The sequence below is a fragment of the Sebastes umbrosus genome, chromosome 24, assembly GCF_015220745.1.
Source record: "Sebastes umbrosus isolate fSebUmb1 chromosome 24, fSebUmb1.pri, whole genome shotgun sequence".
Taxonomy (NCBI): Eukaryota; Metazoa; Chordata; class Actinopteri; order Perciformes; family Sebastidae; genus Sebastes; species Sebastes umbrosus.
This window is the reverse complement of record NC_051292.1, coordinates 5,023,448-5,042,256: the sequence shown is the minus strand read 5'-3', so window position 1 is coordinate 5,042,256 and position 18,809 is coordinate 5,023,448. Positions and strand designations below refer to the sequence as shown.

General features: G+C 41.4%; 1 protein-coding gene across 4 annotated transcripts in view; it reads left to right on the top strand.

Moving 5' to 3' along the window:
- LOC119483527 (gamma-aminobutyric acid receptor subunit gamma-3-like) overlaps positions 1–18,809 on the top strand; it is an 87,660-nt gene that overhangs the window by 55,620 nt on the left and 13,231 nt on the right. For all 4 annotated transcript variants that reach the window (XM_037761727.1, XM_037761728.1, XM_037761729.1 and 1 more), the window contains 3 exons: positions 3,620–3,702; positions 12,234–12,371; positions 17,668–17,820. In XM_037761727.1, coding sequence (XP_037617655.1) covers positions 3,620–3,702; positions 12,234–12,371; positions 17,668–17,820 — 374 coding nt within the window. The remainder of the gene's footprint in view (positions 1–3,619; positions 3,703–12,233; positions 12,372–17,667; positions 17,821–18,809) is intronic.

Genomic DNA, 18,809 nt, shown 5'->3' with positions numbered 1-18,809 from the left:
AACTAGTTTGGGCTTAGCTTCACTTGACGATTTGGACTGACTCAACTATTTCTCCAGCTGGCTAACAGGCAAAGCTAAGCAGCAGCAGGAACGTTTCGTTGCGTCCTGACTGATTCATGACAGATTGACGTAATGTGAGTTTCTATTGGCCCAAAGCTAGCGTGGGTGGTACACAATATGCTTGTTTTATTGACGCACATGGTCCCCATCTGTAGATTTTTAATGATACAGCACGGTTATATCATTTATAGCAAATTATTTTGCAGTCCCTCTCGCAGAGTGCTACGGACCCCACTTTGAGAATCACTGATAAAGAGCACCCACCTCCTGTCCTTAAAGCCCCTGAAAACATGTTTTCAAATCTTAAAGGAACAGCGTGTAACATTTTCGGGGATCTGTTAGCAGAAATGGAATATAATATAAAAAAAATTCTAAATCGTGCTGCCCTTCCCTTGAGTATATTATCACAGGGGTACAAGATTTTGGAAAAGCTGATATGCATCATTTCTGAAGGACACATTTTCATGCCTCTGCTCTGGCGACAGCCTTGGCCGGAGGCATTACGTTTTGGGTTTGTCTGTCTGTCCCATTCTCGTGAACGCCTCAGGAACGCCTGGAGGGAATTCCTTCAAATTTGGCACAAACGTCCACTTGGACTCAAGGATGAATTTATTAGATTTTGTGAGGTCAAAGGTCACTGTGACTTCACAAAACACGTTTTTGGCCATAACTCAAGAATTCATATGCTAATTATAACAATTTCACACAAATGTAACAGGATAAAATGATAAAGCGATGACATTTTGGACAGACATGGATGTAAACTGCAACTTCATTGGTTGGCAGAAGCATACAACTGTGAGGTGGTAATAGAGACAGTAGAGACACAGAAAGGAAACGAGGAGAGAGCGAGAGAGAGAGAGAGAGAGAGAGAGAGAGGGACCAGCTGAAATCCAACCAGGGACACTGTGGTGATATTAGGTGTTCTGCATTTTAACCACTCTGCCACCTGCGCATACACTTCAATAGAATTATAACTACTGTGTTCTGGTGGCTTGGCTTATTTTAGCTTCCACTTCAGTACAATTAATTATATATTTCTCCCCTGCATGTTGTTTTCAATTTTGAAATTAGAATACCTTAGCCTTTGCTTAAAAAGCCTCGCTTTACGTCAGCACAGAAGAATAGAAACTTCTCTTGCAACATGTCAACATGTCATGTGTTACTGCTTGTTTAGCGCTGCTCTCTCTGACAGCCTCTCAGTGCTAGAGAAATGAGACACAAGGGAAGGTGTGTGTGTGTGTGTGTGTATGAGTGTGCATGGCCTTATGACAAAATAACACTCACCGTGTCAGTGTCTACAGAAAAAAAAAAAAACACTCAGGATTCGAGTGGACAGGTTCTTTTTTAAATTTGAGTGGCATCTGGGTTTATGAACCCTCAAGCTCTGACATGAGCTTTTTCTGTCCTGGGGATCCAATTTCACCTGCGCTTCCCGGATTTCAAACTAGACCTTGGTCAAATAGCAAGTACAACCAGGAGTGTTTGTTTTCAAGCCCTCGGAGGGCCAGATGCACAGCTCCTGCTGCATCAGGAGTGCTCAGATCCTGTCACGTAGAGAAGAATCAATCCAATAAAGGTGTACCAGAAAGACTGTAAGAAGAAAACAGTTCTAACAATGACTTCAAATCTAACCCACAATTGTAGGTGAAGGATTTGGGATGTTTTAGGTGTCATCATGAGCTGCCAAACGAGTTTAAAGCTGCACTAATCAATATTTGTATATTAACAATGGCTCTAATGATTATGTGCAATATGGAAGAAGTCACTTATAGTAACTAACCCACAGCAAATGATCTCCCGACTCTGGTAAACTCACGGCAGACACAGTTAGCAGTAGCAGTAGTATTAACCTCTCAACAATCGAATCAAATTTGACGGCGCGCCTGGCCACGATTCTGTGTCTCAGAGGTTGTAGCGGGCTCAGTCTTAAAGTTAGAGTGAATATACTGGTATCACATGAAACTAGAAAACCTAAAGAATCCATTGGGACCAACCATGTCATGTTAGCTTGTCCAGAAGAACGCTAAATAACGCTCCAAATTTATGCTAAATTTCGGCGAGGAAAAACTCTGCATGGCCATTTTCAATGGGGTCTAAACTAAAAAAGAGATAATATTGCAATTGCATGCATCAGGTGGGCAGAAACACGACTCCAAATGAATGCTAATGTTGTGTAAATAGGCAACTGTGTGCTTACAGGCTCGCCATAAAAGCTTTATAGGCTGATATGTCAGTGTTGTGTTTCTCAGCTTCCCAAGTGGCTAACAAATCAATTAATTCAGCTGTGGTACTTTCCATAGGAGACTGTTTTTATGACCTCAAACAACCTGATTACTCGCTTATTAGGTTTGATGATCACATAAAATGGTTTAGATACGCTTTCCATTCACTTTAATTGTAGCAATAAATATTTGTATTTTATGTATGTTTAGTTTGATGTAGCACGGCAAAAGCCTGTACCAGACACACAAAAAACAAATCACAGGATTTGTCTTGAGTCTTGTTGCTAATGGAGCTTCTAAAGATCTCGACACGTACACTCCTAAAAATACACAAATGGAAAAACATGTTCCTCCTCGCCACCACAAACTTCCCCCAAAATGTTTGGCTTTTAATAGCTAATTTCACTTCTGCTAATGTGTGCCTCGGTGATGAATTTGAAAATTATTGTTTCATTAAAAGGATATTAAGCCTTAAAGAGGCGTATGTTTGGGGGCGTATTTGCATCGAGTGATACATCTCTCACACTCGCATCCCGCGTCAGTGTTTGCTTTCCTCTCGCTCTCCTCACCTCGGCTCCACACTCTTGCCCAAATTTGGACTTTCCCGGCTCCCGACAGGGGTGTAAGTGTATGCAAATTGGGGACCGTACAGTACATCATCTGCACTTTGTTCACCTCCAAACGAGACGAGCGAGACAGCCCTCTTCCTGCTTTGAATGAGGTTCCTGTTTTGTGCTCCCAAGTCAGCGATATTAATGAGAAACTGTAGCGGGGACAAAGACAACACATAACAAGTCAAAAGAAAAAGCCCATTTACATGATGGTGTCATTTTTACAGGCATTATCGCATCCAGTGGAAATTAATTTTAGGGATGATATATCGAAGCAACACGCGGAGAATATAAATTGAGTCAGATTTATATTATAAACTAATCCCCCGCGTCTTTGTGCTCACCGTTGATTTCCTAAAACATCTGGTGTATTGACTTGTCCAGTGATCAGAGCTAAGTACTCCTGTTTTTAGAAGCTTACACGCCTCCGGGCCCTGACCTATAAGTTAATGACGTCTTCGCCAAAAACTCGTCCGACGCTGATGATTAAACAGTTCTGTCATTTTGAGGGATTTCACACATCAACCGAGCAACCGAGTGTGATCCTGCGCCATCTGGTTCGAAGCCAGCGTTTCATATAGTGTACAAAAAGTGCATTATGTGATATAAGCGGAGATGATGAATACCCCATGTGCTTCATGGACCGAGAAATTAAGGATCCAAAGCTTTTTTTAGTGCCTGGAATGTCTTTGTCTAAGTATTTCTGTCTCTCTCTCTCTTCAGGATGACCATCAACGCAGAATGCCAGCTGCAACTCCATAATTTCCCAATGGACGAGCACTCCTGTCCGCTCGTCTTCTCCAGCTGTGAGTGTTGGCAGTAGCATAACACACACAAATGCGCAAATATGCACATATTCACGCATGTGAACACCTGCTAAAGTAAAACATTTAAAGGGAGCACAAAAGAAATTCAAAGCTCAATATTAGTTAAAGAGAAAACACTTTTGGAACAAAACAAGCCTGTATTTGTCTCGCAATAGGAAGGCTGTACGTGAGGAAAGAGAAAAGAAAGATGAGTGATTGAGGGAGGGAAGTATTATTTCTGTAAACATATAACATTAATCAATTATTACTGGCTTCTTCAATCTTGTTGCACTGGACTGGTGTGACCAGTAGGTATATGAGGGGAATGAGGCGAGGATGCCATCCTTCCTTGTTAACCGGCCATCCCTCCTCTCCATCCTCTAGTAGCAGAGAGAGTGCAGGGGCAGAATACATTAGTCTAGTCTGCCTGACTCATTGATCCTTTATCTCACTGAGGTTTGTGCAAGTTAGAATCTATGGCCTCGACCATAGCTCTGAAATATCATTGATCACACACAGAGCGCGTTTTAGCAGCCTGGTGCAGGTTTTTTGTAATTGTTTTCAATGAGAGTGAAGCGTTTTGTATGCTGCTTTTGCTGAGCGCCTCACGTTTCTACCGGAGCACCCTGAACGCCTCGGGTTGAAAAGAATTCAACTCGGAGCGTAAAAGCTCCCGACGTCATAAACTGTACTATTACCTATTTGGGTAGCGTACAGTTCATGCTTTGTGTTAAGGTAACGTTAGCACTCTGCAACAAAATGGCAGTGCCCATGGATGTATAAAGAGAACTGGATACAGCGTTGGAGGCGGGGCCCCGTTCATTCCTATGAAAGTTGCTCAGTGGCCGCATAAAGACAAAATGGCTCGACTTCCGCCTGGAAAAGTACCCGGATCTTGGGCACATGGAACATGCGCAGTAGCGTCCGCATGGTCACATGACTCGGTCACGGGGGTCCTAACGTCACGCCGTCGTCACGGCTTGCACTCCAGCCTCGGTCTTGGTCTCATCTACATGACCGGAGGAAGGCAAATAACTCTGGATTCAGCTATTAGCGTGTTTTACAACTTATAAAACCTAATGATTTAAATAAGAGTGTTCGTACTGGGAAGATGATTTCCCTAAAAAAAATTATCTGCTGAGTTACAGACGTCTCTTTCACGATGTAAGTCTATGGGAAAAAGTATTTTTGGGCCCAGTGGCATCACGTGAAGGACATGGAAGTTGTAGTATCACCATTTGGCCACTACGAAAGTTGGGATCAACGACCGGCGCTCTTCCTGGGGGCTTGGGGGCACCTCACGGTTTCCACCTGCGTACTGATAAATCCACGGTGCTGTCCGTGGTGCTGAAGTAGCAGACAGACATGTAATGCGACTTTTTCTCTGAGTCCCACCACTCTGTCCGTTTCGTTTTCTCTGAGGGAGTCCGTCGCCCCTGTTAACAAATTAACAAATCACCTCCTGGCTATGAGCCATTAAAAGTCAGAGAAAATAGACAGGAGGGACGTGTCATCATGTGAATGTTACATTGCTGCTCTTCTGTCTTGTGCCGTGATGCTGAGCTGAGAGCTCCTATAAAGTAACCTATAATAGTCTTTTAATTCGTGTTTCTCTCACAGTGCCGCAGATTTACACCTGCATTTCCCACACATTAAATTTCAGATGCAATTTAGGTCTTTGGCAGTGGTCAGTCTGCAGCGATAAATCAAGTTGCAGCGGCTATTTTGTATAAATGTCCCGTCCTTCCTCCCGTATTTCGCACCCTGATTATAGTTCTGCCTCCCTGAATGAGATTCAAATGAGGGGGATGAAGTTAATGCATCGAGCCGCAGTGAGGACCGCAGCATCAGCATCAGTGGAGCCACTATTGACTCTAATGAGGAGGCTTATTTTAGAGTGTTTCTGTGATTTAGAGCCACACACACTGTTGAGTTATAGTGCTTTTTAGGCATATGAGTGACTAAAAGATCAGTTGCCACAAAGAAGACAAAAGACATAAAATAGAGACTTGTTATAGAAATAAATGTCACATGAGACGTCTTTGAAGACCGTTTTGGACCCCTTGTAAAGTGTGAATAATGATAATCTCCAGCTCAGCTTGAGATACAATAGGATTACACTTAGCAATATTTCTCCGCTGGAAAAAAACAGGAACGGATCAAACACTTCCCACGCTGGTCCAGAGTCAGCATCTGGTCAAAAGTGACACCTGAGTGTCTGCCTGAGGGTTTAACAGATGAAGGGAAGGAAACAAAGACGAGACCGGCAGGAGCGGAAATAATGACCTGTGTTTTACCAGCATCAGCGGAAGAAAATGATCATCCATGTAGCTTTTTAACCCTGTGAGACCCACAATAGACCTGTTTTAGGGTGAGATAGCAGGTCAACAGTAAATGTCACAAAGAGGTGGTGTACATCATCATTTGTTACACAGATTTGGTGCTAAATTTAACCTTTTTTACCACTCGAGATTTGATAAAAAATGATCAATAATCCTTCCAAAATTCCACATTAAGACATCAAGACCTTGAGGAACACCACAGAAAAACGCAGGTCTCGGGGTTATTAACATTTAAGTAGGTCGTGTAAAATAGGCAATTTTCTATTAGAACACATCTAAATTTCTTACTTTCTAAAATCAGCAGTATACCCGAAATTGGCAACATATCCGAGGTGATACGGACTGAAATGAGAAAATAAAAATTGGATTACTTAAGCCCTAATGTGTTTGAATATAACACCGTAATTGTATTTACTACGTCTGTGTGGTTGAGAGCCAGAAACTATGGCATGATGACTGCATTAGCACTACCAACGGCTTCACGCTGGCGTGAAATTAGAGCCCTCAAAGCGTTTATCGTCCCATTAACCAGTGCCTTATTCAGTTACCCGTCACCTAAAAAGCACCAAAATCACAGTATGACGGGTCATTCTGTCGGACCAGACATCTCCCAGTGCTCGATATGATTTAATTTAGGTAATAATCATTACCTGATGCGCCTACAGATGGCAGCATTCGTCACAGGCCATTATTAAACCCTCCTCTCCGCATTGAGTTCGGATAATCAATCGAGTATGTTCGAGCACATATACAATTTGTTCACAGTGTGATGGGACCGGATGTCACCGTGCTGTTGGTAGTGAAAGAGCTATTGACCGCAAATGGGCTTCCATTATGTCTCTGCTCTCAATGAAAGGATTTGCAGTAATAACCCTTTTTTCCCCCCACGCCGTGTGGATGGACATTTCCTCTGTCTGTACCAGCTAAGGTCTTCAATAACACTGAATTAAAGCCTTGAAGGTTTATATTTGCTGAAGCTGAATACTACCATGTTGATAGCTAATTAATCAAACATATTTTGGTAAAAAATCACTGCATAATATGTTTTAGATTTGGCCTCTCCATAAAAGTGATATAAGTCATTAGTAATGAACACAAAAGCAAGCTCAGATAGCAGAAAACGTCTGTGTTTGGCTCAATGAGGCTGTCTTTGGAGTAATATTAAATACCCCCCATTTAAAAATGTGCTTTATTAAAGATTTTCTGATCAAGCTGAGCAAGATAATTAAGAAATCACAGAGATTACATCTGGAGATGTTCATAAAGGCAAATCTCCCATGTTTGTGTGTCTAAGAGCGCTTTCACAAGCCAACATTTAGTCCGTTTTAAATTGAATTCTGTTGTGGTTTGTTGGGCAGTTGTGAATGCAGTAATCGTACTCTGGTGTGGACCAAACCAACCAAGAGGTGCTCACAGACCGTTTCCGAGGAGGCTTCCTGCTGCGGGCATTTGTTGAGATTGTTAAACGACAGGTTAACATGAGTGAGAGAGGACTGACTGATGTTTGCTTCACATCTGGGCCAAAGAGAACTCACAGAATATGGTAAATAAAAGCCACAAAAATAGTGACGTTTATAAAGAAATAAACGTGCGTGAACGTCGACAGCAATATATCAAAGTCCACGATTCCCTGCATAAAAGTTGCAGCAATCAAGACGAAAAAGATAAATTCATATTATTAATATAAGTGTCTGACAACATTATGGAAAGGACCCTACAGACTCCACATATAATGTTTTTGTCTACCTTTCTGGTCTGTTTGTTAATGTGTCTAACCAAATCTCGCTCAAGGAGAAGTCTTGTTCTGAAATCTCGCGAGAGGTGACTTGTTGCCGTAAAACAACGGTGGAAGCATTGAGTTTGAGAGAGGACAGCCTGGAAGAGTTTGTTGTGTTGGAGTACAGAAAGTGTAGCGTGGTGTTATATAAAAGATTTTCAATGTCATGGCTGAATATTTAGCGCTTCTTCTCCATGGTCTTTATGTTCAGCAGGACTGTGTTTGGGTGAGGCCTTGGGATGCAGCTCCGTTATGCATTTTTCTTTACAAATGAACAAGGCAAAAACATTATTGTACTCCCTATTAGACGGACAAGCCAGTGGTCAAACAAGTGATTTGCGCAACTTACATCTCAGTCTGAGAAAACTCCAAGAAAAGGAGTTTGATTTACACACAATCACATTGTCAAACTACTGGAAGGAGGAGATGGTACCAAGAGGATTACGCATTCAGAAGTTCCCGTCATTTAGCTATGACGATGTCAAATTCAAAAAGAAATTGGAGGCCATCCTGAACAAATGCACTTTTGATTTGATTGTTATTAATTGAAGAAGCTAAGCAGCAGAAAGCCGACCTTGGAGGTCAAATTACAAATAGACTCCATTGATCCCTCCGAACAAAAACTTCCATTTGAGAAGAAACTAAAAGTCTAAATCTATTGAAACACACAGCGCTTCTTGAGGTCGGATGAGGTCTGATGATCTCGCGAGACTTCAGAACGAGACTTCTCATTGAGCGAGACTTGGTTAGACACAATATTCGTGCATTTAGAAGTTCAGAAACAATTTCTGTCATCTAAAAGAATGCTTTTGTTGTAACATGCACTACTATCAACCTCTCTCACCACTGAAGGCGCGTGGCTGTTAATGTATTATGATACTGTTGAAGCCTAATTCACAAAACTGTCTCTTCATCATGAAGCAAATTAGGAGCCTCGCTATTATAACAGCAATAAATTAAATTTATGACATTATAAACATGATGAATGACCTCACTAATCTTCCCCATTAATTCTGAATACTTTTTGATAGCAGTATGACACCTTGCAAACATGTTGCGAATTCACGGCTTTTAAGCTCTCTCTCTCTTTTTTTAGTTTATTCCCCATATAATGCGTTCGGAAAAACTTCCCTGACGACTGGTGAGCTCCGTATAAAATCCATGAAAAGCCTTAACTGTGATTACAAGGGACCCATGCAGTTATCCACACCGCAGGTAGAGCCGCAATCACTGAAGAACACCCTCTGTGGGGCTATATTGGTAGGATATTTACATTTTATTGCACATATGATTATATATGAGTAATGTCACAAAACGCTGGGTATGATTGAGGTCTTGCTGCGTGTAACAAATGCCAAAATCTGTGACATTTTCTGTGCATTTCTCTCTGCTTCTTGTCAATCAGCTTGCAGCTAGAAGAAAAAGACACTTATATGTCTGAATTGAAATCATTAAATGCTAACAGCATGCAGTTGTAGTTGCAAAAAACAAGAAAAAATGACGGACTTGAGGCTTCAAAACCGACTACGTCCACGTCTTATACACAGTCTATGTTAAAAACCTTTACAATATTAAACATTTCATGCGATTTTCCAAACTCAGAAGCTCATTTCATCGTCTCAAATGTGGAAACCGTGCTTATCTACCTACAGTATGCGTAAAGATGGTTGTTCAGGCTTTGTCTGAAACACACTACAGCGTGTTCAGTAGAGATAACTTATCATAAAGTGAAGGGGAAAGAAAACCGCCGACTCCAAGCACATTTTCTCCCCACCTATTGTGGAGCGGCGACTCTTTTTTAACAACCACACCTGTGCAGAAGGTCAGTAGCAGTTTATTTTCCAGCGTCAGCTGCTTTAGGAATACGTATAAACAGTAAGCAGTCAGGATTCTCTCCCTTGTTATTTACACTGACACCCAACAGTTTAACACAAGGCCATTTTTTAGACGAGGTTTTCAAAATGAAAAGTTGTGAAGAACACAATATCGGAGAGTGACAACTTCTCATGAGTGACCTTTAAAGAACCCCCTGTGAGTTTCAGATAATATAACAAGCTCGGTGGCAGTTGTGATGGAGGTCCTCAGCTTTTTGCTGCTGATTGCATCTTTAAATGTATGACTCGCATGTTTCAATCATAGACTGAATATAAGAAGTGGACGTAGTCACCGTGATATCACCCATTAGTTTGTGGACTGCGGTTTTGAAGCCTCGAGTTCATCATTTAGGCCATCATCATCTCGGTTTTTGGCCGTTGTCATCTTGGTTTTCTGCAACTAGAAGTGACACAAGAGGGTGGAGCTAAGTACAACGAAACGCTGATAAGACGTTTGTAGGCGACCAAAATGTTACAATTAACTTTCATGAACTGAATAAGTGAAAAACTGTGTAATGGTTAAAGTTCTAAGACTAAAACACGGACAACTCCCAGACCGGACAACGCCGTGGTAGAGACCTGTCAATCACAAGGTAGCCACGCCCTAAAGCATCCCCTGCTTTATGGTCTATGTGACTCTAAATGGGACCATAATTTACTAAATGAACATCATGCTGTATTGAAGAAGACTTGAAACTAGCGATTGAGACCATAAACTCATGTTTACAATGTTTACTGAGGTAATAAATCAAGTGAGAAGTAGGCTCATTTTCTCATAGACTTCTATACAATCAGACTTCTTTTTGCAAACAGAGGAGTCGCCCCCTGCTGGTTGTTAGAAGGAATGCAGGTTATATTATATTAATAATATGAAAAACATGTCCAATAGCTGCAAGAAATGAGGAGAATTCAAAGTTCAATTAGATTTGAAACCTCTCATATCTCTACTAACACGATTTTGTTTTCACTGGCGGAATACCTCACACATTACTGGACTTTGTTTACAATAATATGGCAGAAGTGGACATCCCTTAGTCTTATTTGTTTGCAGGATAGACGGGAGAATATTAGATTCAAAGCAACAGAAGAGTGTAGTTCGTGAAAGAACATGTTGCTTCAGGGGGCTTTTAAAGACATTTCGTAGCTATGAAGACACACTGGTAGCATAATGGTGATGCTGTTTGCAGTAAAGATAATTATACAAACACACCAAGAGAAAATATGATGGCCATCTATATTAGTGTTTGAGAAAAAAGAAAACTACCTCTCTCTTGCATGATGGTGATTGCTCTTCTTGGTTATAGATGGCTATCGTCTAAATGAGACAATTTACATAATTAGTCTGGTTTCCACTACAGGGCACAACAAGGCTCGCTCATTAATGCTGTCACTCATTTCTCTCTGTAAAAATTGCTTCGACTTGTCAAATGAGCCCAGCTACTTTTTATTTTTTGTTAGCTTTCATAGAAAATGAAGCTGTTTATTCAGATTCACCCAGCTGGGATCAGCATCCTGTCGTTTTAACGTTCAGCATGTCCAGAATCAGCTTTTTTAAGCACTCGGAGCAGGTCATTGTACTCGCGAGCACCACTTGGCTCCTCCACGGAAAAGTACTTTCACACGTCGCTGAAGTGTAACAACAGGCTCCTCACTGAGATGCATAACCTATAATCTTACACTACAAAAATGAGCCATTTATATGAAAAATAGTCAAGCCATTTCCTTTTATTTTCCCCTTAAAGTAGCCTCGCCTGTGCCCACCCCAGATGACCATATCCTGCAATAAAGGCTGCTCACTTTTTACCATTAAAATCTAATTTGATTCAAGAGCATCCTTGGGGCCAATTTACTTGAAATAGGTGAAATTATTCTTCTGAAATTAAGATTTTAAGACATTGAATTACGGGGGGGAGTGGATATTTGTTCACCGTGGGTGCACCACAGCAGATTCCGAGCAAACAAGTTAACAGTAATTGCTCCGTTGGTTTGCAGTCCACTGAATTGCCAAAGAGAACTTACTGTATAAATTTGTATAAATCCGGTATAAATCATGCATACAATAAGAGCTGCATTGCTGCATTAATCTCTCCTATATTCTTTGCTCTCTCCGTCTTGTTTTCTTTCTTTAAAAAAATGTGTTTGGTTTTACAGATAAGTTCTATGCAAAGAACATTTTGTATTTTACAAACAAAAGAGCACAAAAGAAAAAAAAAAAGAATAAATACTTGCCAAAGGATTAAAAAAAACAATAACTGTAGGTCTGCAAATTACATAGGAGGAGATTTAAAGCTCAGATGCAGCTTAGTCCAGGAAGGGTCGCCACATTTTCTCAAATTTGTCGGCAGAGCCGAAGCATAAAACGGAGTTTCTCTAGTTTTAAGTGCTCTATGACGTCTCTAGACGATAAAATGTAACTGGGAGGTTTAGGAGAGCCAGCCGCGAGCTAACAAAAAATACAAAGGTCACAATCTTATAATCAGCTCCTCTAAGAGGACTGCTTCTTTCACACTTTTAACTCATTCTCTGTGTGCTTTCCAGACGGCTACCCGCGAGACGAGATCATATACAAGTGGAGCCGCAACTCGGTGGAGACTTCGGACCAGAAATACTGGAGGCTTTACCAGTTTGACTTCATGGGGCTCAGAAATGACACAGACGTGCTCAAAACGACAGCAGGTAAGGGAAGACGGCAACAAAAGGTCGACGCCGGAGTCACAAAACAGTTGCACTTCATGGCATCACGACTGATAATCATATACAACTTTATTGATCCCTGCAGGACGCTGTTTTTTTCTCACTTCCACCTTACCTGCTCGTGGAGGTTAAAGGTCAGGTTTCAGCTGCACACTAGCAGCTGGAGCCGGCTCCAAAATAAAACTCCCGAGCCGCTCGACTACCTCGCCGCCCCAAGCTTAGCACAGGTTAACATTAGCGCCGTGCCCATAAATGTAATCATATAACTACAAGCTCAAAAGCTCATAAGTATTCCCCTCGGGTGTGAGGGCAAATAGGTTTCTCCACTGACATTAATCACCAAGATTAAAGATTAAAAAGGAAGTTTAATTATTCACTCCTTTTCCCTCTCCCTTCCCATGCTTCCAGTGCGGTTATCAGGCCTTGTGTTCTTTTGATGATTTAATTTAAGCGTGTTTGGGAGGCAGAGAGAAATATTGTCGGTCCAACAGGTGCCCGTAATTATACCCGCGACTGGCACGGGGTGGACAAGTTCCTAATCTATTTTTAATGCCTCCACGTGGCAGATTTTTAACGGCTTAATAAGCGCAGCATTATGAATGAGGGAGATGGAGAAAGAGCATGACGCAGCGCTGGTTAACCCCTCTTAACCTTGTTTATGGGTCGCATTTATTCCTTCTAATTTGCGCCATACGGTCTTTTGTCTCTGGTGCTCGAGCGGGTCTGCATAATGTGACCTAATTCAGCTCTCTAAGAGCCGAAACCTCTGTTTCATGAATATTCGAGGAACAGGAGTACTCAGCATGATTAGGAGGGAGATAACAAGGAGTGGCGTCACATTATTAAGGAGCTCAGTGGAAATTAGTTGTACAGCTTCATTTCGCAAAATGCGGCGGTAGCGTTTGTCCCGGTACTCCGACGTGACATGGCTAAATCAAATATATCCTTTTTAACTGAAGACGTTAACAAATCTATTTCACCCACTGGGATTACTCACCACGCATCCTGTGTCTATCTAATGAGAAATCGTGTTTCTGATGACACAAAAAAAGGTGACTGATGAGCATCCCGAGACACTTTGATGGCCTTCTAAACTGTGTGTTTTCCCGGACTTCCCGCTGCATCGCCAAAAACACACCCAAACTAATTTTCTGCTGAGATGCTCGAAAGCGACAGCAAAACCTACACATCCGCCTCACGCTGTTCAGGAAAATTAGCCCGTTTCTCATTTATTACCTTTTCCCCGTTTCACTTGCCGGAGCTCCATCTCCACACGCATGATGATTAGATCCCCGGCTAAAAATACCTATCATTAATTTACATCATGACAAACTCCGAAAGTGCTGCGCTTCTCTCTCCCTCTCCCCTCTCTTATCGTCCCCCTTTCTCTCCCTCGTCTCCCAGCTCTCCAGCTTTATCCTTCATCCCTCATAAACACATGAGGTATGGGGCTGTTTTAATGAGGACAGAGTGGACAGATCCCCGGCCACGGCGCCACCGGGGACCGCCGCCGCAAATCCACCGCTTTTATCAATTCAGCTCTTCAAAAGGCCCCAACGCGGAATCCCAAACACTTCAGTGCTTTGTTCTGCTACCCCCTCGCAGATTCCCCAAAAGCTCCCATTATGCCCTTTTCTGCGGTTACATTGCAGAAATGCTGATGTTCTCCCTTTTTTTTTTTTCTTTCTTTACCCTGGAAATTCTTCAAATGCCTTTTTGTAAAATCTGTCGTGAAATTGCTGACAATCCCACGTCGTGTTCTCCGATTGCATCACGGATCACAATGCTGATATTCCATTTGATGTTCCTTCTCTGCTTGATGTGTGAGATCCTTCATACATCCTTTTTTTTTTCCTGTGCTCACTAACCTGCAGCTGACCGCAGTGAAATCCCAGGCAGAAGAGACGTGTCCAGGCATGCAGCCATAAAAAAAAAAGCCTCAATTGTCCAATCAAAGCGTAGCACTTGTAACTAGGCACGGCAGGGCTCTCTAGCTTTGGACACATGTTGAAGTGGGGCTGTAGTAAGAGAGATACTCAGCATTTATAGAGTTAGAAGGGCCAAGCCTGTCCAAAAAATAAAAAGCGTTTATCTGCTCGACACAACTGTTAACTAGCTTGCTACCTACAGTAGTAACGGAGCGTGACATCCAAGGCCAAAGAGCATCTATAACTAACTACTATACAGTAAATTAGCTTGTGAGGTTACAGGTTATGTTAAAAGGAAGCTCCTTTAATGACTAACGCATCCACTGTGTAGTATACTATCAGAGTTTTGTTACCCAAACTCAACCTAAAGCATCACTATCATTGCTTAAACTAGCCTTTTACATAACAAACATATAGTATAATTGAATGTGCTGCTGTCACATAATCTGATTCTGGGGAAAAATCAATATAGCATAGTGTCGCGATATTTTGCGTGGCAATATTGTATCGATACCCGAACGTCAAGTATTGATGTTTTATTGTATAAACTATTAACCTCTTAACAATCCAACAGCCGCTATTCTGTCTTTCAGAGGTTGTAGCGGGTGAAGCCTTAAAGCTAGAGTGATATAAAACTAGAGAACCTAAGGAATCCATTGGTACCAACTATGTTTTGTTAGCTTGGCGGGAAGAATGCAAAATAATGCTCCAAACCTACGCTAAATTTTGGCGAGTAAAAACTGGCATGGCCATTTTCAAAAGGGTCCATTGACGTCTGACCTCAAGATATGTGGATGAAAACTCTGAGATGAACAGAGTGAAAACTGTATCTTATTAGATAAAACAGATGCAAACTGGAAATAATAATAAATCGCAATATATCTTATCGAAATACTCAGCATATCTCGCAATAAATAAGATCGTATTGTGACTTCATTATCATGATAATATCGTATCGTGGGGCCTCTGGTGATTCCCACCCCTATTAATAACCATCCCACAGTGATGAATTAGTTTACATAAAATATACATACAAATGTGTGGAAAGATTTCCAAACTTAGTAGAGGAAACTCATATTGTGTGTCGGTGTAGTGAAGCAGGAAGCAGCCACAATAACAACATTTGAGCCGAGTCGTCTTGAGCTCATTAATGGGACAGTTTTCCAAAGATTTTTCCCTCGCAGCTTCCAAAACAGAGAGAGTCGACCCGATCGTGTGGCATGACAGAGCCAGTAGACGAGTGTAGAGCGGCCAACTCGGGCTAATAAGTATTCTGCGGCAGTGTGTAAACAGAGGGGTTGTTATTGTCCTAACAGAGTGTAAACAGAGAGCTTGTTGGAGCACAGAAGTCGCCACACTGCAGAGGGTGTGCACACAGCTATAGATAGTCCATCTGGGACGTGTACATTTTTCGCAGTCATTAATGCAAGCTTAACAGAATTATCCTGCAGCATTTGCAAGAATAACTTGACGCTTATCCTCCGTGCATTAAACTGTCAAATTAGACGTTCTGTGAACTGTTCCCGGCTCGTTCTGCTTCTACAACGGTGCAGTGTTGTACTGAGACGGAGGAAGTGGAGAATAATTCAAGCTACAATGAGTTGTTGTTTTATTTACCCCTGCTGGTATCTTAAATTGTTTTTGTTTTTTTATCTAACCGGCGTTATGTTCCAATCCCAACCCGCTTTGGATTGCTTTAAAAGAACATGCACTCTATCTCGGACATACATAACATAAAACCAGACAGTTTTATTGTTGTTGAAATAGTAAAATACTTACTTGATGTTGTGCCTAGTGTGTTGTGATTAAGTCGTTGTAACATTAACCAGGTAATTTGCAGTATAGTCTTTGTGATATACAGTCAATTAATTCTTTTTAGTACTAGATCCGATTACATTTTAATGGGCTATAAAACCCCCCTTTTTGGTCTTAATAGCATTATTGAATTGGCAACCAAGGGATGTACAGAATTGATTAAATGCACCTTATATATTATATCTCTGTTTTCCACTTCCACACTTTTTTATTCCCCAATATGCCTTAACAATAACTCTTCAAAAATTAGTCCAAGTGTTGTTGTTAAGCAAGCGCTGGACAAAAACATGAAAACATAAAATATGTTAATTGTAGTGCAGAATTTGACAGTTTTATTTACAAATGCCCTAAAAACGGCCGTGGACATCACCGAAAAGCGAAGATGGAGGTGCTATGCAGATAAGTGTTACATTTGCAAGCGTTGAACGCTCCTCTGCAACCGTGTCGCCGTGACACGCCGCTCTTTTCATTGCACCTGGCGATTAAAATGATTATTTCAATTCGATGTATGAGGTGAGATTCAGCTGCGAGCCGAGGACAAAAGGTCTCCTTCTAAAGATGTTTTATTCAATCCGACACCCTTTTCATGGAGGCGCCCTGAGTGGCAGCAGATTATCAAAAGTAATGCTCGTCTGATGCATAGAACTTTGTCAAGGTCACAGAACAATGGCTTTTGTTCGCCAAGTGTTGTAGCTCCATGTCTCCATACTGCTGTCAATTGACGCTCGCTGTAACAAGCATCGTAAGGAGTAGTCGGACAAGTAAAGACGCGGAATAAACTCACTCACACCGACTGTTGCATTGTTAGCTGCTCAAGTTAGAGCTGATGTCTCGTATGACCGATAATAACAACTTTGACACATTTCAGTGGAGTTTCTCGGCTCTTCACTGCACAGACATGATTAAAGCCACCTTAGCTCTAAGTTCAGCTTTAAACACTTCTAACAGTCTCATTAGTCTCTCTAAAATGGTCTCTGTTAAACTCCAATGGCTCATTTTTTTGTGTGGCATTCCCTGGCCCCCTGGCTATTTTGTAAGCGCTACACCTAAATTCTGTTCGTCCCAAACACAATACACAGATCTGTCTCCTTACAAAAATCTGCTGACTAATCTGCTGACTATCACAGCTTCTCCGATAATAACAATCTTGCAGTAAAAAGTGGTTCTGGCCTCTTTGTTTTGATGACCAAATTAAGAGCCCAGCGTGATGTAGCCTCCAGCTACATATCGGACCTTTTAATTACTCCGTGTGTTGCTTCGGCGATCCTCAGGGACGACGGTCTCTAGTTTATGGGTGGATAAAAAACTTACAAAAATAGCAGGGTCACCTTGCAATAAAATGCAACTTAATATTATTACAAGAGATTTCTCTCTGATTATATAAGAAGACTGTTGTGCTTTGAACTAAATGCTAATGTCGACATCAAAACATGCTTGCAATGGCAATACTAACAATGTTTACGATGTTCACCATCACAGTAATTATTAACATCCACAGTCGCTAGCACGGTTGAAAATGATTACTCTCTCAACAGGTGACTATGTGGTGATGAGCGTGCACTTTGACCTCAGCAGAAGGATGGGCTACTTCACCATCCAGACCTACATCCCCTGTATCCTCACTGTGGTCCTCTCCTGGGTCTCCTTCTGGATCAAGAGCGACGCCACGCCCGCAAGGACGGCACTGGGTAGGCGACTGCACCACCCATGTAGCTGTGAGGGGAAGCCTGTAGCTTGTGTTTTTCTCTATTTTACACATAAATCGCGAGCTTTGGCTTTTCATCGCAAACGATCTACTCGTACAGTAGGAGTAGGAAGTACACAATAACATTTCTAAAATCGTACAGTGTATGTCCAGCTTTAGGAGCAAGAATGTGTTGCAATACATTTTCTGTTCGGCCTACCAAATTAGCAAATCACACTTTTCTTTCCTGCCGATGATCAGCAGTGAAGAATAGCGTTGGATGTCCAATATTTTATCATCCATTTACTTTAATTGAAGTGATGGGAATACTTTCACCAGATAATATATATTCCTCCGCCGCTGCTCATAACTGAGTCTAATATGAGGAAAATGAAAGTCGGTGGCAGGATTTAAAGCTTTTTTGATAATTCCCATTCAATCTGAGATTTAGACAGCTTGATAGCAAAAAGCAATAATCTCTTTTTTTTTATTGGTAACTGCAATATTATAACTCAGCCTTTGTTGCAGTAGTTATTACCGGCAAAAGCAATCATATTACTGGAATACTTGCACATCGCTCAACATTGTTGTGGAGTGAGAGGAACAAATGAAGAAAAAGCTGTGTGTGTGCATAGTGTATATCAGACATTCACACATGAATATGCATGTTTCACCTTTAGCTCTTCATAAAGCCATCTTTGAAATGTATGTCCCATCATTTCATTTCATTCTTTATTGTAGAGTTAATCTTTTTTTTTTGTTGTTGCATGAGTTGACTGTTATTTTGATTTATTTTCCTCCCCCCGCTGCATGCCTTCCATTAGCTCATTTGCTTTCCTGTGGATGATGATGTTGTGCTGATGGTGGAGTTCAAGGTAAGTGTCTGAGGAGATGTCCATGACGATGTATAGACGGTATGTCCAATTGGGGAATTATAATATTACCGTAGGCAGAGTATCCATAATTTTAACATTATTTAATATTTTAGTGTAG